We start from the raw sequence: 21,947 nt of genomic DNA on the forward strand, positions 1-21,947 counted from the left end.
TCATGTCCTATAGTTAAATTATGATTGGTATTTTATTCCCTTTGGATTCTTATCTTGTTTACATTAAGAACAAGTGTCTGTTTAAAACGCTCTCATTATAATAGTTTTGTTGGTCTTTTGTGTAAATCCTGTAAGCCACTTTGAAACACTTGCACTGTTTGATCTCAGTAATACTTTGACTGGTGATTTTCATGCTTGTGTCATTTTACTTCAGTTTAAGTAAATAAATAAGACTTGTTTTCCTTAACTGTTGTTTCCATTAATCTCATTAATAAGCTACAATTAATATCCTATAAACAAGACCAAACTAGATCAACAAGACTTTTACAAACACATTTTTAAAGGATGCAAAATATCGTCCAACTATCATTATCATCAATATCCCAGAAATATCGAGAGATCATTTTTTTGCCAATATCACATACCCTTACCTGACCATCACAACTATATGAGATTTTAGGACATCCCATTCCAAAATTATTTATATTAAAATGGAGTTGGTCCTCTTTTGCAGCTAGAACAGCCTCTACAGTTCTGGGGAGGCTTTCCTCAAGATTTTGGAGTGTGTCTGTGGGAATCTGTGCCCAATAAGCCAAAGAAGCATTTGTGAGGCCAGGAACTGATGTTGGAGGAAAAAATACATGGCTCACAACTGGCACTGCAATTGATCCCAAATGCATGAAGTTGGGATGAGGTCAAGGCTCTGTGTAGGTCTCAAGCTCTTCCATGTCAAACTCATTATGCCATACCTTTATGGACCTGGTTTTGTGCACGAGGCGCAGTAATGTTGCCACAGAAAAGAACCTTCCTCAAACCGTTCCCACACAATTGGAAGCATACAATTGTCTAAAATGTCTTTGTATGCTGTAGCATTAAAAGTACTCTTCACTAAAACCAAGTAGCCTAGACAACAGCTGAAAAAACAGTCCCAGTATGCAGACCAAAAGTTAACATTCTCCTGGTATGTGCCAAACCTGCATTCATCCACCAGGCTACTAGGTAGTGAAGCATGATTCATCATTCAAGAGCACAAATTTCCAGTGATCCAGAGTCCAATGTTAATGTGCTTTACACGACTGCACATAGTAATTGTACACTTGTGTGCAGCTGCTACACCATGAAAACCCATTTCATGAAGCTACCAACTCACAGTTCTTATGCTAATGTTGCTTCTAGAGGCAGTCTGGAACTCATTTGTGAGTGATGCAACTGAGAATAAGCAATTTTAATGTACTATGTTCTTCAGTACTTGGCCTGCTCTGTGAGTTTGAATGGCCTACCACAAAGTACCTGAACTGTTGTTGCTCCTAGACTTCCACTTCACAATAACAGTACCTATAGATTGACCAGGTGTCTAGCATAGCACAAGTTTTATGTACCGACTTGTGGCAAAGGTGGCATCTTACGACAGGTTGGGGAGCATGCGCTAATGCCATGTCTAAAGTCTGAGTTCTACTGTATGACCCAGTCTACTGCCAGTGTTCATCAACAGAGAATGCAAGGCTATGTGCTTGAGTTTATCCTCCTGTTAATAATGAATGTGGCTGAAAAACCTGAACTCAGTAAATTTGAGGAGGACACCCACATACTTCTGGCCATAAAATAAATCAGCCACAACTGCACAAAACTTGCAGTATCCAAACACACAGAAATCTAGTGCTATATTAAAAAAATCTATATTACTAAACGAAGGTTGTATATATGCATGGATGCCAGAGGCCAGCAGCACAGCGCCTCAGTGTCCCAGAGTCAATACCCAGGGGCTTCCCAGTGTCACTAGGTGGGGCACAAACACCACACCACAACACAACCTGTAAACTAAACTTCAGGTCACAATACAACCGCCGCCCGAATGCAAACGTGCACACCACCGCATATACAACCTTCGTTTAGTAATGTTTGTATATATGCACGGATGGCGGAGGCCAGAAGCAAGCCGTGCACAATACAACCGCCGCCAGAATGCGAACGCGCACACCACTGCATATATTGGATGGCTTCCTGGAGAAAGCCACGTCTTTCTAACTACTGACAGTGTCGATTCTGAACATGAAAAAGAGCATCTTAATTTCCCATTAGAATATTTAAACACTATTAGCCCGGCCAGATTACCACAACACAATCCTAACAAAGTTGGGATAAAATTACCTTTTAAACTTAAACAACACCAATTTCCCATTAAGGCTGCATTTGCCATGACGATCAACAAATCCCAAGGACAAACCATGGACAGAGTAGGGATTCACCCATCTGAGCCTGTATTTGGACATGGACAACTTTATGTTGCCTTTTCAAGAGTCCGGCGTCGTGTGAAGTTAAAGTAAATGTTTTAACTATTCCATACCAGGGAGAGCTGATTCAAGGACAGGAAACCATCTTTACCAAAAAATGTTGTTTATAAGGAAATTTTTGATTAACTATTTTGAATTTACCATTTTATGATTTTTTTCTTTCCAATTTACTTCATTTAAACCTTTGCACTCCGGTATTTGTTTTACTTATAAGTGCAGCAACTCAAAGACATTTTGGACTTAAATGATGTAACAATTACATTTCAATTTTAGTTTTAATAAATTGGTTAATTTTAGTACAAATATATTTATTTAATTTAATCAAAACTTTCTCAGGACACTCTCACCCTCCATTATTTTTCATCCCTCCAAAGATCGGAGGGAACAGAAAGTGATTGCCATTCTTGGATTTGCGTGGTATACAATAGTCTACATATATGGCATCTGAAACTAGCTTTATATTAACAAAATTGTCACCACTGATGTTGAGGAATATTCTGCTTTTCACCAAACTTTAAAAAGACAAAAAGGGAATTAATGTTTACATTCATGGCCATTACCCTGCAAAGCTTCCTTGTAAATAGTCACTTGATCTTGTTTTGATGTTAAAATTAGCACTATATGACAATGACAACATTACATGAAGATTTTTCACCCAAAAGTAATGCGTATAAAAAGAACAGATTAAGTACTTTGTTGTGCAACTGCAACATGACATAGTGGAAACATTCCCCTACAGATTCATTATCAAAGTTACTAATTAAGTACATTTCCATTTAAAAATACAGAGATGCATCCCCATGATGGTAAGATGAACACAGGCACTAGGGAATTTACTAAAGGAGAACAGAAAACAGTCTGCACAAACAAAACTAAGAAAGAGATAGATAGATAGATAGATAGATAGATAGATAGATAGATAGATATCTACCTTAATATAATTGGTACTCGGCCAATTTGTATAAATCTTTATAAATAAATATGTAAATTTTGATCATTTAAACCAATAACTCTACTGTAACTATGCAGTTACCATTGAGTCTCAAGCATCTTTGAACTTCTTTTTAAAAGTAAGAATATACACATGAAGAAAAACCCTAAAAATATACACCCAAACAGAGAGACATATTTTTGCTACTATTATAGGTGACACAGATTGGCTGGCATTCGGACTGGGCAGCCTATACAATGGATAGAGCCCAGTTCCCCTCCCAGTATTATTGGTGGCAGCATCCCTCTGGTGGATTTTCAATATGCGCACCTGCAGGGTTGCATGAGAGTTGCAGGCAGGATGATTATTTGTTTAAAGGAGGTTCTGCCTGACCTGGAAGTGCTTGTTTGGTGCAGTACAGTGGGAATGGAAGTACTCCCAAGTTCCTGCATAAAAGTAGCCACATAGCTTCACCCAGGCGAGTTAGAGTTGGGAGAGGAGAAGTACAATGCCCACCTGGAAGGATTGAAGGATGAGAAGGAGGATAGGGAAAGAAGAAAAAAAAAAAACTTTATTGTGAAGGTATTATGCTAAATAAAAATATGCTTGTTGAACCCAAGACTGTGTCATTGTGCCTAGGATATGGGGCTCTGTCCTTCTATACAGTATTATATTGTCTCTAGATATGATTACGATGATAAGGTCAGATGGCTGGGAGGACAGAAAAAACCTCCAGTTAAGATGGAGGAAAAATCAAAAACACGGGTTCCAAGGCCAAAAGATTGTTTAGCCCCCACTGGGCATTTTACCTAAACCTACAGGTCCTGCTATCTTTGCATTAAATTTTGAGATGCTGGAAAATAAAACACAGGATTGAAAAATAGCAGCTACAGGTTATGAAACCTCACAAATTCAAATCTTTCACTGGCTTATTTTCAGTTGCTGGAAAATTAACAAAAGGTAGCTACAGATTATGAAACAGAGTTTTCAAACCTTTTTCTGGCAGTACAATGCATTAAACTATCATAATCAATGATTTTTGTCATTTTGTAAAGCCAAAATCATTGCTTTTGCCATAATTAACCAATATGTCACCCTACACTTTTAAAATGTTCAATGAAAACTGATAATTTAGTAGCAACAACAAACCATCCCGTATCTAAAGAGGAGCTTGAAAGGCAAAGGTTATATTTTTCCTATCAGATAGCACATACATACATTTTAACTTATCAAGTCATGGGTTATTATGTACCCTGTTCATAGTAATTTTATTTATTAAATTACTTAAAATAGTAATACATTTGATACACAAAGGAGTGTAGAGAAAAATCAAAACTATTTTTATAAAATAAATGTTTTAAAATAGAATAAACATTGCCTGAATAGTGAGAACATAATGTACTGCTATATCAAATCAGTACTTTAAGTAAGAGCTTAACAGAAACAAGTATTCCAGTTTGACAAATATATTCTACACGTGCCTTTATAATGTCACATTAATTTGTTTTCACTAATTATTCTTGGGTGGATTTTACTGAAATATTTGTAGCACTAAGAATAATGTTAACTTGTACTTAGATATGTGCATTGCAAGAAATGGGGTTTCCCAAAATTCTTTGTAACTAAACTAGTATATTAAACTTGTTTATCGGCTAAGTCTGATCCAACTCGTATGTTAATCCTGAAGAATATCTTGCTACCTCCTGCATTACCTAAGCAACAGACAGTGGCCGCCAAAGAGAGTGTCAGGATGCAACTGCATAACAAATAGCTGGAAATGCCAAAGGAATTACAAAAAAAAAAAAAACCCAAAGAAAAGAAATAAAAAAACACTACTATACATCATATTTGACCAAAGTCAAATATATATGTCCATAAAGTAATGCAAACATGAAACTCTGAGGACTAATCATTGTGCTATATGAAAAGACTTGCCTAGTGGGAGTTAATCAATGCCTTCACACAACTATTGTGGCAGGAGGCTGGGTGTCAGAACCAGCCGGGACGCCTGGAAGGATTATACGTCCCGAGGGCCATGAGGGGGCAACCGCTCTGGATAGCAAGGGGACCACGGGGAAGTAGCAGGGAGGCTCAAATCCGTGGGGGCCCGTGACTATCGCTAGGGGGCGTCCGAAGCCTGGGAGATCTGCACTTCTGCCACACCTGGAAAGGTGGAGGAAGGACCTTCCAGCGACGCCCGGAGTGCTATGGGTGCTCATGCGGCACTTCCGCCAAACCAGGAACTTCCGCTAGAAGAATGTCAGCAAGCACCTTGAGCACGTCCAGGTGACTATAAAGGGGGCCGCCTTCCTACAGTCAGGAAAAGTCGGGAGCTGGAGGTGGACGAAGCTCCAGCGACAGAAGGAAGAAAGGCGGCCCACGGACGTTTGAAAGGCCCGTGTTTAGGGGTGTTTAGTGTGGGAGCAGGGTGTGCTTTGTTAGGACTTGCTGTAAATAAACGAGTGTGTTTTTGTACTCATACTGGTGTCAGTCTGGTGGTGTTCAGGCAACTTCTCACACTATAAAATAATGAGTTCCAGTTTGATATAAACTATAAAAAGAACAATTCAGGCTTAATTGCTATTATGAAGACAATGTCATCATGGCAAAGAATCTTCCTCCTGAACCAGAGACGGCAACAAGGACACCTACTTCGTCCATGTAACCAATTTATGTGGATAATGCAGCAGTACAGGCACAATTAAACCAGCTCGCTCACTCTAAGTGCAATATTGGAGACATATAGGTTGACAAGAGCTGAAATAACAGCACTACTGCAGTTGGTGGAGAAATACCTGTCCTGACCCATCCATCACTAATATGCCCTGACACCTGTTGTTCAGCTACTAGTAATACGAAGATATTACACCACTAGAGGATTCCAGCAGGATCAGGGATGCACAAGGCAGCTGTGTCCAACGCTATACACAGAGAGTCACCAGGCTTCTTCTTTCTCAAGTAAACAGATACAGTGTTTCCATCCACATCTGAAGCACTGTGTGAAAGTCACATCAGGTTCAACACCATCTGCAGCATCCTATGCATTGTTGGAGTGATGGATGGGACACTCATACCAATTCACATGCCTAGGCCCAGCCACCACATGCAAGTAATACAGAGTCATCAAGGGCTCTTTACAGATGTTGTGGCAAAGTGGTCCAGAAGTACCCATGAAGTATTTATCTGGGGCAATTCAGAAATCTGTTGCAAGGCAACGGGCAGTGAATTTGGGGGCAGTTTCCAATTGGGTCAAAGCTCCTATCCTCTTCACTTATATGAACTGACAACTATAAGTACTCCATAGACAATGGCTGAAGAGCAGTATAATGCTGCATATCAGCAAATATGCACAATAGGAATGTGGAAAATGCACTTCAGATGTCTCCATATATCTTCAGATGGCATCAGGTACTCACAAGTTGTGTGTGCCATGCTACACAATGTTATTATATAAGAAGGTGTTTCACTGCCCATTGTAGATGAGGAATACAAGTAGGGGAGGTTGTGGTGGTTATAGAGGCTGACAACAACCAAATGCCACATCTTAGATGACAGGATGCCCAGGCTGGTGTAAAAATGAGGCAGATGGTCATCTGAAATGAATTCAGATGAATATTTTGCTTGGTTTATCTTTGATTTCATTAGAGGTAGATGTGTTATTATTTGTATTGTTTATGTGGAAATGACTGCAGAAGTGGGTCATTTTTTTACTACTTCTATTACTGTTAAATTATGCATATCATGTACTTTAGAAAAAAAACTCACAACAGTAAAACTGAAAGACAATATTTGAACTATGTGTTGTCAAGGATAGTCTCCTTCCTGAGTAGGTGGTGGTTGTCTATATGTAGAGAGAGTACAGTAATGATTAATTACATTGAGTAACACTTAGCGGAAAACAGCAAAGGTGTCTGCTTAGGTGCTTATATACAGGATTTTGCTTAATTGGAACTTTAATGCGACAGTGTTTTCACTTCACCTTTCTTTTGTCACACTTATTTCATCTTATTAAAGGACTAATCACAGCACTTTAAAAATTGTTGATGGAGTACATTTTCAATGTATCTGACTTTTACGGCTTGCTGTGGGGTGGTGTTACCCGAGTTATGCTTTATTTTCGATTGTAGGATTCTATTCATAACAAACTTTCAGGAAACCGGCGTAAAAGTTGCTCATTCATTACTTATGTACAGTACTTTTTTAATTCATTTGTTACTCAGGAAGTTTGAATGCCTTCAGAAAACTCACCCCTGAATGACAGCCTGTTTTGGCATTATTAATTTAAAATAAAAGTATAAATCCAATTACTATCTGTGCCACCATGGCAGTATTTAAAAATGGTTACAACTTAACCTTAAAGACCAAAAATTTTTTTATAAATGAATACATGATAAACTTTTCACATCAAAATCAAAATATAAATGTACAGTTTGAATATATCAAATTACTGATACTTACTGTACATAATAATACAATATGCGTGCAATTCTTATACCAATTCTGCGATTAAATGGTGAATATCCATAGAGGAAAATATGACAAGCGCTTGCTGAGTACTGAATGTTTTAAATTTAAGTTTTTAGTAATAAATCACTGTGTTTTCTCAAAATATGAAATTATTATTCTCAAAGCATAAATTGTGCAAGGAAAACATGAATAATTTATGTCATAATGTTGAAGAATGAATAAAGATTTTTAGAAAATATTAAATCATGAACAACAGAAAACATGACATTTTTAAAACAAAAACATTGTCTACATCAATAAGGCCATAGGTTAACATTTTCGAAGGACATTATCCTGGCAGGTCTCATACATCTGCCTACTCACCATGACTAATATTGATAAGGTTTCACACATTAAAACAGCACCTACTCTGCCTAAGGAAGATAAAGCCTGAGTGGGAGTAGTAGCAAAGCTCTTCAGAACAGGAAATGAACCTGAAAGAAGAAGCTTTAGAGGTTTCTCCAGCGTTAAGTGTGTAGAGTGCTTGTTTCAAAGAAATATGGACAGCTGCTCATCATAATTACACGTAAAATGTGAAATATGCAAATATTACATTTTACTGGTTAGTTGCACTTGCATGAAAAATATAAAAACACCCAATGGGAAGATGAGAGCAAAAATTCATAAAATGTCAAAAGTAAATGTTATCATAAGCACTGAACAAAATGAATGCATTTATAGAAACAAATAAATGTTTTAAAAATAAATTCTTACTAAAACCCACAGAAAATACCACTGTGCTAAGGCAGTGCTTCAAGGTTAATACTGATGCTTCACAGCTCCCATAATTTGGGCTCATTTTCCAGTGTTGTCACAGTATCATGCTAAAGTTTCCATGTTCTCCCTGCACCATTGATTTTTCACTGGGTACTCCCTGTTCTTAAACCCCTCTGAAATGCCCACATCACAATAACTGGAGACTCTAAACTGGCTTGGTGTGAATAAGTGTTTGTATGCATGTCAGTGTTCCAGGAATTCATTGCTCATTTGTTTAAGACATTGTTTTACTAGAATTTCCATTCATTTAACTTTAAGCTGTATATCTTCATATCCATGCACGTTACATTTTTCTGACTGTAGCAGATGTTATTGTGGCAATAATTGAATTTATGAAAATAACAAATTAGAGATGTAGATATTAGATAAACAGGACTTGGTCCATTTTTAATAAGGCTGGTGTAAATAACTGTAAATTTCTCTAATTTGCTTGATGTTCATTCTCGGTCAAGAACCCTTCTATAAATGAACTAGAGGTTACACTGACAAGATTGCACAGACATTATGACCAAGCTTTCAGCTCCCTGCCAGGCGATGAGCTCAGCTTTGTTGGACTCTCATACTACCATGATGTGTTCTGAAATGGTGTACAGTTACATAACAAAAAGCAAGGAAAGTAAATTAGTATTAGCATATTGAGTCAATCAATAACTATCACCAATTTTCATTTGTATTTAATCCAGCATGCTTTAAGTATATGTATTTGCATGTTTGGTGATCAGACCTGCAGAAAATCTGACTGATGCACGGTGAAAAAAAATGTATAATTAAAACATTGATCAAAAATGTATAAAATGTCAAACGTACATGTTAACATTTTTGAACACACAACAAAATGAATGAATTTGGGGAAATGTGAAGTTACCTGACTAACTCGCTATAAAAACTGCCTTTCTCTGCTTCGCTATCCCTGTGAAAGTTTGCCTCATCTTTGTGCATATTTAATGTTGCATAGCTTTGCATTCTTCTAAGCCAAACATCACTTAGCCAGACATGTACAACTCATGATTATGGGTAATGAAATCAAATATTGAGTATCAAATATACCAACCTCAATCCCAACAAAACTATTTTATTAGGGTAGGGAATTACATTTTAAATTAATATCTCCTCTTAAATTCATTCTTCCATATCTGAACTTGTTAAATCCAAATCAGTGCCTTAATGTGCCAGTGACAATCATGGCAGCATAGAGCACAATGCAGTAAACCCATCTTGGAATGGGTGCCATGCTAACTCAACTCACCTAATAAATCTATTGTGTGCACATTTAGAATGTATCAGATAAACCAAACTACCCTGAGAAAGCTCAAACGGGCACAGTCAGAACTTGTAAACATCATACAGATGGGCACTAAGAACCAAACGGTTCCATGGAGCAGCGAAGAAACACCGCACACTACTGAACAACCGTGCACACCCCTCTTTTTAATCTTTTAAAACAATTTGTGAAATTAAATGTTAAAATAAGCAAAGTAGTCTGAAAAATAAAAGGACAGTTAACAGAGATATAATCTAAAGAGGAAATTCACTATTTTTTACATATATGTAAATTTCAGGATGCTTGCCAATACCACAAAACCACCCAAAACCATTTTTATATTTGCTTCTTGTTTGAAAAAGATATATTTTTAAAAAGTCATTTACACACTTTTTTTTCCTCATAGAAACATATTACATCTCAATATTCATGTTACAAAAAAAAAACCTACTCCATCCCATAGATGCAATTGATCCATCATCAAATAACTTAACTCAGTTCAGACTCATGGGTAACAGTGTTTGTTTTAACAACATTATATACAAGGTGGCAACCAACTTTAAACTGGGTACCAACTTTAAACTGGGTACCAATTCATCAGAGTGCACTCAAACACCCCTCCCCCATACTTGTTCATCCACCAACTAACCTAAAACACATAAATTGTCATTTAATATGAATAAACCTACATTAAGAGTGTCCAGATGGGGATCTGAAAATAGCCCTCTGAAGCGGAGATATGACAGTGCTAACTGATGCGGCACACTACTAAAATGACATGGAGTGTTGGAGTGTTTATTTTTTCTTATATATTACTTAATTAGCTCAGAATGCATCCTTATCTTTTGTGGTTTGTGCTTTTAAAAAAGACCTAAGGAAAAATTATCAAAGTATGTCTTCCACAGTGGGTGTGCTTGTTGCAAGTGACAAGGTTATTAAAAAAAATGCTACTTCATTCCACCCCTTATAAGAATGAAAAAGTACAGCTAAAAAATATGAAGATATTTTTTAACAGAAGAAGTATTATGTTTTTTAAACAGTTGACATACAAAAAGCATTTTTGGAAATATAAATTCTTCATTCAATAGACTGTTGTCACTATTATGACGTGGTTATTTCTAGGTAAGAGTGAAGATAAAAATTTACTTTAGGATATAGACCACAGCCTTGGTAAGTATCATAAGAAGCCCAAAAATAAAAAGAAGTAGATTTCTTTTTTATTAAATTAACTAAACATATCCAGTTACTATACATTCTTTTGAAATCATGAAGAATTAATTTTTGAATAACAAGTACATTTTCTATTAGAGTTTTGAGGGGGGTCACTTTATGTATGTAATCTGTGACTGATATTGCTTCACATGCCTTATAGTCATTTTGTTTCACGAGTTTGTTAAGTTGTGCATGCATGTGCTTCAGTTCCTTGATAATGGTAGCAACATACTAGTGTTAGTTTCATTTTTAAATAATGACATTTAAAAAAACATTATATACACCTGTCGTCTACTTCTAAATTGTTACTACATTCTATAGAAGTGTATCTGATTAATGTTTTGCTTTTTTACCCCCAGAAAACACTACTTTATGAATAAACGGTACATGCTGCATGTGATACTAACACCAGTCCAATTCACTGGAAACTAGTGTTGAAGTGATAATTAAATGCTTAATTTGCACTATTCTTAATGCTTTTCTGAATAATATATTTAAATAACTGGATTTATGAGTTAGAAGTTAAATCATATCAGATTAAGAGTACTCAGTAAATAGACTTGTGTATTAATAAAACTAATAATATATATATATATAATCTATATTTTGAAGGCTTTTTAATACAGAAAACCATTATTAGTTGAAAAATGACAATGTAGGATTTAAGTGAAATGCAATTATAGGTACAATTTTAACTTCCAAGTAAATTTAGCAGGAGATGGAGCATTAAATTCCAGACAGAATACAGAGGTCTGCACTAAAATTCTCACTTTGCCTTTTGCTACTTTTCTGAGGAGGCACATGCCATTTAATAAAGAAAACATGTTTAAGGTAGTTAATTAAATCCCAGTCATTCAGAACCGGTTTATTGTGGCTACCTTTTTTCTCTGTTCTGAATAATTTGTTTGGAATACAGTTTACTTTAAGATCACCATGAAAAATACATATTAGAACACTTCTACAATAACTTCATTGCACAAACTTCAAATGATTTAAAATTTGTTAGTATAAACAGGAAAAAGATTTTACCACACAAACATTTAGTTAGGTTTTTACTTGTTATTGTCTTTAAATACTGTCAAGAGTCAAACTAAAAATTTCTGCAGCTCTGTTCAGTGCATCAAAATAAAAGAATCGTTCAAAATCTGCAAAGACTTAGTGTCAGGTTGCTATTGTTACTTTGCAACAGTCTAATTGCAAACATTAACATGAAGGACCAAAAGGAGCAATATTAGCAATAAATATTTCCATCCATACATTCACTGATTTTCTGAAAGGGCTGTACCCATTATACAGCCAAGGAGAGCTAGCAGCATGAGGTGGAGATCTGGAGCTAATGATGAAAAGGACGTTAGCCCATGGCTGGACAGACACACCCACTAATTGATCTACCCATCCATTTTATCATCATTAAAAAAAGCCTATTTCAAAAGAATCAGGCACAAGGTAGGAACCAGTTTTGGAAGAGATGTCCATCTGCTGTGGGGCATTTTAATTCTTATGCATAACAGACCAAATCACAGCTTCCATTGAACCTAACATGCACATCACTGTAATGTGAGAGAAGCCAAACTACATGGAGAACATCCTAATTCAGAGACAGATAAAACTTGCAAACTCCCAACCAACGAAAACCACATAAAGAAATTAAACATAGATCCCCAGAACTGTGAAGCAAAAGTATGAACTGTATCAAATTAACACTTGCTACAAATATGAAAAAAAGAATTACAAAATACTAGAATACCGTACAATGAAAAAAAATGTATAACTAAATAAACTAACAATAATACTGATGACAAATTATATGTGCAGATGTCACAAAACATACAAATAAAGTCCACACAACTCTCATCAAGAATAAAATTTGCACAGACACGTAACTGACCACAACACATGCATTCAATAACCCCTGGACAATTTTAACTTTTTGACTTGGGGATTCTTTTAGTTGCACTACTTTGGACAATAGTCTTTTTTAAGACATAAATCTGCAAACAAACCAAAAACTACATAAAAATGAAACGTGTTTGTATAACATTTAAAAGAAAACATAAAAGGTCTTCCTGCACTTTGAAAATATACATAAATACTCCAAAAACACATATACTGTATATTTAAATTTGTACAGTATTCCTATTTCCATTCTCTGCATTCCAAGAAAAGTTTCCAAATTCAACTCTTTCAGATTTAAAAGAAACTAGAAGCCAAAACAGAAGAAGCTACGGTATCATTTTCCAAACCTGAATATAATGAAGATCAAAGCCTACTCTTTAAAACGTATATGTTGAACAATTATATACAAGCACTAATATCCACTAACTTTAAATAATCCACCAACCTCACCCTTCAAACTGTAAAAAATCCACAAGTGCATTCTGCCTTACCTGCCACCCCGGTGATTGTAACAGGTAATCCTTGTACTTGTACCCCTGCGGTGCCAAGGTTTCCGATGTTCACCGTCTGAATGTTTGGCACAGATGCAAGTTGTGCCGCGTTCAAAGTAATCGGCGTCCCAGTGACAGTAAGTGGTGCGATCTGGGCGAAAGTGCCTCCGGTCGCATTTGAAGTCACCGGTGTCAGCGTAAGCTGCTGGGGGACCCCTGTATTCTGTACTTGTACGTTGGGGAGACCCTGAATGTTCTGCAACTGCACCGTCTGCCAACTAATCTGCCCAGAAGGCGTCAATGTCGGGGCCCGGATGAGCACCTGGGTGGGACTCTGCACCGCTTGCAGCTGCACGTTCGGCTGGATTGCTTGGAGAGCCTGTCCCGGCTGCAGCTGGATGGCCTGTTGGGAAAGACCCTGTAGAAGCTGCTGCTGAGGCTGGTGGATCTGAATCTGCTGCAAAACTGGTTGCCCCACAATCTGCACCTGCTGAATTTGACCCGGCTGATCGGACAGACCATTGGCCTGCAGCTGGTTTGAACTCTGACTGTCCGCGGTGTCCGTGGCCGGAGGTACCTGTGATTCCTGCTCGCCGGCAGTGTCCGTGGGGGCTGACGCCCCTGTGTATGAGCTCGCCTCGGAAGAGCTCACTACCAGGTTGTCACTGCTGGACAGAGAGGTGGCGGTGGTTGTAGTAGTTGTAGTGCAGGTGGAGGAGGAGGAGGGAGATTCCTGCATGGCACTGCTGACAGCTGTGGAGATAGGCGTGGAAACCATGGGATTCCCGTTGGAGACCCCACCGTCGGAGGGCTGGACGAGCTGGACAGACCCTCCTCCCGCAGCCACATTGTTTATCACGGGCAATGCCAGAGTGACTCCGCCTATGTTAATGGGTAAGGTGGTCACCACTTGAGTTTGAGCGCCAGGGAGTGCCTGCAGTTGCAATGGGAAAGACATGCCAGGCCTGATCTGCAGAGGGATCGCTTGGTTCTGGGTCACAATGTTGGCGGAGGACGTCCTGCTCGGAGTGGCGAGGATGGCTTGGTTGTTACCGGCGGGTATGAGCTGGATCTGGTCGTGCTGCACGTTCGCAGAGCTAATTTGGATTTGTTGGCCCTCAACTGTTTGGATCTGTGGAATCACTTGATACTGGATGCCCCCCGCGGGGTTCTGCATATTCTGCACGTGGATGACTTGAAACTGCTGCTGCTGGCCGGCCGCTGTATGGCTGGAGGTGGTGCCGGCTTTATTCTTGCTGGCCGTAGAACACTCATTGCTGCTCGCTGCTGAGCCAGGGGCCACGGCAACCCCCGAGTGCACGATCCCGTCTTTCGACACTGTAGGGGCGGCGGCAACAATCTGCCAGGCGTTTCCAGCCAGCTGCGTCGTCACCAGCTCCAGCTGCTGTGGCGGATTCTGTAGCTGCACCAGGCCTTGGCTCGGGTCAATAATTATCTGCTGCTGCTGACCACCCCCTTGTCCCTCGCCTGGTGTACCTCCTATTTTGCTGCAGGTGGCTGCGAGCAAGGCCAGAGGAGAGGGCTGAGAGTCCTGTAAGAGGGGGGGAAAAAGAAATAAATAAATAATACAGGTGGGCGGGTTTAGAACGAGAGAGTGGGTGTGAATTAAATGCTCGCTGGGAAAACATCACCTGAAACGGGGGAGGGGTACCGGGGTAAAAAAAGCGGAATCAAGGCTGTCATAAGAGACACGTTTCGAAAAAGAGGGCTTTTCAGTTATCATTTAAGACTGGTACTGCTAATAAAACTAACAGTAGTGTCGTCAGCCCGACTGGCGCCATGTGATGCACAACGGAATTTACCTTTGAAACATCCGTTCCACACGATCGCAGTAGTTATGTGAGCCCAAAGCACTGCCTCGATTCCCAAAAATGCACACTGCAAAGTTATATGACAGGGGAGGTGTGGATGACAGCCAGCGTGTAACCAAAGCACACGGGGGCAGGGAGTGTCCATCTGAAGGCGGCAACAACAAAAAACGGGGAGGACAGCTGTACATCGTGTGCAGGATGCATTCAAATTTACCTGCGATCCAGAAGTTTTGCCTTTATTACTGTATTCACCTCCAGTTTTGCCTCCATCCGTCGCCATCGTTTCTTTCTTTCGATCTGGAAAAAGAAAACATGCCTTTAAAAGACGTCTTTATACTTGTGGAAAAAAATCACCGATAAAACATATAAAACAACTTTATACTTAATCAGTCACTAATAATACACCTCCGATTTAAAATAAAGGAGGGGAGGCGGGGGGGACTCAAAACGTGGTCCGAAACCCGACCCAATGGATACAAAGTAACACCCTAAAGGAGGTTGTCTCACTCTCTTTCAGACATTAAAAAATGCTAACAGGTCGACCTCCGATAGAAACACAGCGCAAGATATGTCCACACAAAACACAGACACGCACAAAATAAAAATAAATAAATAATCAGAAACGGAAACAAAACGCAGACGGGGGGTTTGCAGAACGAGGGGAGGGGTAAGGAAGCAGGGGAGGAGGGTAACGTACCACTCATCCCGCATTAATAAAAATACAGAGAGGAGTAGTTTAAGAAAAAAAGGCCGGACGGTGTGGATTCAGAGGCTGGCTGAAGCTCAGAGAAGGACGGCCTATTTTCCACGAATGGCTGCTGCTGGGCTGTGGCGTAGCTCCTCCGGCCGGGATAATCAGGTTCCTCTCTCTGATGACTGGCAGGTTTGTGAGGAAGGGCGGTCCAACCCCCAAAGCAACGACAGCAGCAAAAAGGCAAAAAATGCAAACCAAAAACACGGGTTGCCCTCGTTCTCGTCGATCTAAAACTCGCTCATCCGATCATCCACAGACTCGTGCATGCCGTTTTTTATTTATTGTGCATTTTACAGGTCTGCAAAGGGTATTTGCAATTGCTGTTTTTTTTCTTTCCCCAACAAGAACCACCCACCCTCATTTCCCCAATCAGTATCAGCCAAACCCACTGGCTGCATGTATTAACGCCCCCCATTATATAATAGAAGTGAGATCTTCATCCTGTCCTTTTATTATTCCAAAGCCCTTTTGAACATATTTAAAATCAAATAATGGATATGTGCCTTCAACAGATGAAGCAAAAACAGCAATCTGCTCTTTGATTTAAGATTTAATTTAATTCTAAAAGTGGGCGGACGTCCCGCCTTTTTTTCCACTGCCTGTGGCGAATCGCCGCCCTTCTCTCGCAATGCATCCTGGGACTTGTAGATTTAGGAGTCTTCTTTTGCTGAGCCTTCTATCACGCGGACTACTATTCCTATGATGCAACTCCAAAAAAGGTGGTACGTGGTGGTCTAGTTAGGTTGAGAAGACGAAATAATGGGCAGGGCAGCGTAGCTTCATTGTGAGGGCTGTGCAAAGAGAAAGGGGATGGGGAAGGGACACCTTTATTCTTTAGCTCTCAGTCTGGGGAAGTTAAAGTTTCCTTCTTACTCGCTTAACTACAGTGGTTACAAAAAAAAATCAGGCCACATGTTTTGGTGTCTACATTTCTGGTGATATTTCCCTAGCCAAATACGGACATAAGAGCCAGTTTAGCTGACAAGAAGCTGACGCGCAGATCAACAAGTATTTAAAATATAACGGTACTCACTTTAGCTCAGTTTCTTACCCGAGTGCAAAGAAAGGCGCATCTGTTCAAATATTTTTGTACAATACTACAAGCACAATATAGGATTCATTGTGAATGAACACAGCACAAGCACATCTACAATAGTGCATATTGTAGTAACCTACAAAACGTAATAAATTGTATATTTTGTGTTCATAAGTACTTGTGAACGCTTTGAAATCACTTATGTTTTTTTGCCTGGCACTTCCTGACTCAAAGTTACGAGAAAACACGTCCACATATGATACACCATTCAACTTGTCTTGATTTCTAGTTATGCAAGTTGTCAAGCTTTTTGGCACTCCCGCCACTGCCCATGCAGTATATTATTTTGTCCTTCTAGACTGCAAAAAAAAAAAACCCTCATTTTTAGACTATTTTGGACCATATTTTGTGCAGGAAATTGCACTTCTATAATAATGAATAAAACAATAGGTGTCTTTAGCAAAAATGATCAGAAGGACTTCAAGTTGTGCATGCCACGTCAAGCACCCTCAGAGGTTTACCCCCAATGCAATATCAAGGGCCAAAATTACTCCTTTTCACAAACTTTAAAAAATGGAGATCAGTAATATACAGTAGGCATGTGCATTTCTGTTTTATGCTATTTCAAAGCTGCTAATCACATATTTCATAGTATTTTTGATAACTGATTCTTTTTCAGTGGTCCTAGCCCTCCAAGAGCCACTCTCAGAAGGATAACATTGACAAATTTCAAATAATCATATTTCAAAGTGAGTTATTACAAATAACATGTTACTTTTGATTTTTGATTCTTTACTTGGAAATCAAGCTTTTTATGGACCTCTTTCAGAAGGTGAAAACTGACAAATTTCTATTACAACTGAGAATATTTAGACAATTCCTGTTTATTATGCAATTCTACACTCTTAAAAATAGTGATTCTTTAATGGCATTTTATGGTTCTTCATTAGGTTCATCCTAGAACCATCGATTTTCCAAGCACCATTACATTCTGGGAAGGGTTCTCTGAATAGGAAAATGGTTCTTTTTTTCCTATGAAAAACTTTCTAATACATAGAAAAAAACAGAAGTGTTTAATGTATAGTAGGCCACCTAGCAGAACACTAACAGGTTAAGAGAACATTTGGACTTAGCCTGTGGTTTTGCATGCACCAAGAGTCCTTTTAAAGTCATGCCATATTGGTATTTTACAAATCTGTTATCATCTGTTCATGGATATTTATTGTATAGAGCTTGTTATTGATCCAAATAAATAAAGGTTCTTCCTGGAGCCTGCCTGTTGATGGGTCTTTTGGGAACCAAAAAATTCCCCTATGGTATTTCTCTCAAGAACCACCCTGGCACCTTTATTTTTAAGAGTGTACACCATGAATTAAATCATTACATTTCTTATGAACACCTTGAATTAGGACGACTTATGCTAATTCAGACTTTTTGAATATTCATTCACTTTTCTCTTTTTTTCAATTCTCATGTTTTGATTTAAATGGCCATTTATAATCTGTACAAGTTGTATGCAGGTGTAGGTACATGTATTTGACATCAATGTATCGTGAAAACATATACTCTGAATCAAATTCAGAATACCTAACAGAACTTTTTATTCATTTGCATTAAAGGAAGTCCATTTGTGCAAGCACTTATCCATCCATTCATCAATCCAGTTGTAACATACGTTTTGTAGAATGTATACTTCAAACATTCTTTTCACATACTTATGTATAACCAATACAAGATATGTCTGAACTTACATTTTCACAGATGTGTCTGATGCTTTTAAGCAGGTGCAGCATTAGCAAGTATTGTGGTTTAGAAATTTCCTGCATCCTCAAAGGAGCCAGCTATACGGTTTCTACCCAGTGTGTGCAGCTGGCTTACATGGGTAGAGAATTCATTGGTCTGTCTTCTGAAAATGGATTTTAATTTATACGGTTAAGGAGCTAATCATCCTGTCTTTTCAGAATCTTGCTGATTAGAATCAGAATCACATTAATGTAGAGGAATATAACTTTGTTGCTTTGAAATTGCTTATAACATAATACATGACAAACAGATAACTTAATATAACATAAAGTAAAGAGCACACATTATAAACATTTGCAGATAATGTAGTTATATAGAGGATGTACAAGTGAAAGTGTATGTATACTATACCTTTATTGTACATACACACACATTCACACCTTTGTAAATATATAAAAGAAAACACAAATATTTGAAGAAGACTGGCTACATTTTTGGTTTCCAAGGGCTATAGCTCAGTGAAAAAACTGTGTTGAATGTCTGTTCTTCCTATAAAGCACTTTGAGTTACATCGTTTATATGAAAATGTGCAATTGAAATATATGTTGTTAGCTTTAGTTTTAATTGACCTAAAGCATTTATCAGAGGGTGGTCTTTGGATCATTTGATGTGCTGGGTAAGATGAGTAGAATATTTATCAATGCACCTTCATTCACCCATAATGGGTATAAATGTACCTTTACCAATTAACAGCACATATTTTCAGGGTGTAGAGGAAAACTGAAATATTTGGAAAAAACAATGCAGACATAACATGTTAACATGTCTGTATAGATTATGATCTGGCCTGGAAATAATGCAGATATCTGTAGCTGTGAAACATCAGTGCCAACCACTGTACCACTGTACCATCTGAGTAAGCGTATGAACTTTAATAGCCAATTGCTAAAAGAGTTAGCAGATTTGTTTTTTAAACAGTGATATGGGAAAAAAAAATATGGGTTAGTTTTTCAGGTGAAGCTGGCTTCTTAGCAGTATTCTCAGTCTAGAAAGTAAGTCAAGGATAATATTTGAAAGTTGATTCATACACAGTAAATGGAATTGTGTATTGGAGACAAAATATTTCTTTGTTTAGAAAAAGAGTAGTCCCATTACTATTTAAGTATTCTTACCTGCATACACTGTCACAAAGATAAATTTTAATGATTTTTTTCATTGCATTTTTCCATCTCTTGTAACTGTTTCATGTTGAAGTCAATGACTTTTATTTATATAATATTGCATGACACTTTTGGCACAGGCTTTTGCAATGACAAAAGACAGAATTTTTGCAATATGAGGTTATCAGTATTTTTTCTAATAGGCTATTTATTCAGTTTTTCCATTGTGCATTTATTCAGGTCATGTATCATCTTGTTCCATTTCAGATTGTGCCAAAATGGAAATCACCAATAGTGAAACCAGTATTCATTTTAGTAATCAAAAAACAGCTACAACAGACCTGACAAGAGCTGATGTGACATATTAACACAATCGTTTATTAGGAAATTGCTTTAAAGTAAAATCTCAAAACATTCAAAACTCTGATCCTCTGAGCAGCTTTTATTAAGTTTTAGTGTTTTATTAAGTTTTACTGAGTGCCATAGCTTGTCCCAGCAACACTTTGCAGAAGACTGTAACCAAACCCGGAATGGACCGGTAAAGGTACCAATTTATTACAAAGCATACTCATGCATACTTAAGCTTTCTTATGTTTGTTCAATAGAGATTTACAGTAAAGAATCTCTTATCTCCTGTTCAACTCTTCCACTGTCTTTGCTTTCTGGGCTGGTTATCTTTAAAATGAATATAGTTTCATTTCATTTTGTGAGTGCCTTATTACCCAGTTTCGGTTTGGAAAGCCACTTTTCTTAATTAAACATAGTAGGGAATCCAGGACTAATGCTAGGAAGTGTTAGCACTGAGATAAAGTTATTCAGGACTGGGTTGCGGGTGGTACTCTTTGCCGATTAAAGATGTACATTTAGGTACTGGGGACCAAATGACTTGGTTGTCTTTCTTATTTGCCAGTTCTAGGTAAATGCAATAAAAGTATTTGTACAAAGGGCTGGGGAACGATGAGGTGGATGGTAAACCGGTGGAAGGTGTAGGTGTTTCATTTAATAATTTAATCATGCACACTGTTCTAGTTAAACTTTGTGTTGGTTATTTTGCTATTCAATAAACAATTGATTATAAAAAGATGCCATTTTAAATGTTCCACTGAGCTTTATTTTGTAGAAGATGGGCAAGGAATATCAAAAAAGGTAGCACTTGTGCAGGGGTTATCTCATTCTGGTTCATTAGCTTGTTAGACGAAGAGGAAATAATTAGGGCTTTGAGTCTTTGTGTATCCAACAGGTTTTTTCTTAAGTCCCCTTAAAATTATTCTTTTTTCACCCTTATGGTGATACGCCATGCATTTTCAAACTCCAGAAAGGCAATAAGGACATTCAAAATCTGCACCTAGTTTTGAGTAACTGCAATAGCAGCATCAACCACTGTATCACTTCTATAGAATTAGGGTAGTGGTCAAAGGTAATTTGACTTTGGGGATGTGTACTAGGAAAATTACCTGATGTAAATATGAATTAGAAGTTTTTATGTGCAGTATATTATATCACTCAAGGCACATTCAGAATCTCATTGACTAAAGAATGTTACAGGATGTGGTGTCTGTTAGCATGCTAAGTTAGTCTCAGCATTTATCACTTTTATTTTTGCATGCTCTGGAATAGTCAAAACTGTGAATATATACTCAAAGTCATAGGTCTTAAATGTGTACTTGCAATATAATGTAGCTTATAAGATGAAGGAACTTTTTGTGTTTTCTTGAGGTCATATCATTGGAGCTGTAAATTCATGTTTTAGTAAAATCATCAGATGGATATATCATATCTTACTGAAAATTTGCCAAATGACTAAGCCCATTCATTAAAAATAGAAGACTCACCACCTGCATGTATCTAGCCCTAATCAACACCTAGTATAATACCTCCAAGATCATGACAGCAATTAAGGCTGTATTACCTCACTACAGTGTGGAGAAAAAGTAATATTAGCCTCTAAACCTTTCAATAACGAGGGACAAAAAGAAGATCCTCTCTTCCCCAGGTGTTGTAATACAAAATTTACCAAAAATATAAAGAAAATATGACTAAAGAGTTCTGCAAATATG

General features: G+C 37.9%; 1 protein-coding gene across 3 annotated transcripts in view; it reads right to left on the reverse strand.

The window, feature by feature from the left end:
* sp4 (sp4 transcription factor) overlaps positions 1 to 16,343 on the reverse strand; it is a 55,991-nt gene extending 39,648 nt beyond the window's left edge. The window contains exons 1-3 of one of the 3 annotated variants that reach the window (XM_039736410.1): positions 15,895 to 16,343; positions 15,412 to 15,494; positions 13,366 to 14,917 (exon numbers count right to left, since the gene is read on the reverse strand). In XM_039736410.1, the coding sequence (XP_039592344.1) occupies positions 13,366 to 14,917; positions 15,412 to 15,494; positions 15,895 to 15,901 (1,642 nt within the window). In that variant the 5' untranslated portion in view covers positions 15,902 to 16,343. Of the gene's footprint in view, positions 1 to 13,365; positions 14,918 to 15,411; positions 15,495 to 15,579; positions 15,845 to 15,894 lie in introns of those variants that run through there. The other 2 variants (XM_039736412.1, XM_039736411.1) reach the window with 2 other exon arrangements.
* Positions 16,344 to 21,947: the final 5,604 nt, after the last annotated feature.

This window comes from Polypterus senegalus, chromosome 15, assembly GCF_016835505.1.
Source record: "Polypterus senegalus isolate Bchr_013 chromosome 15, ASM1683550v1, whole genome shotgun sequence".
Classification (NCBI taxonomy): Eukaryota; Metazoa; Chordata; class Cladistia; order Polypteriformes; family Polypteridae; genus Polypterus; species Polypterus senegalus.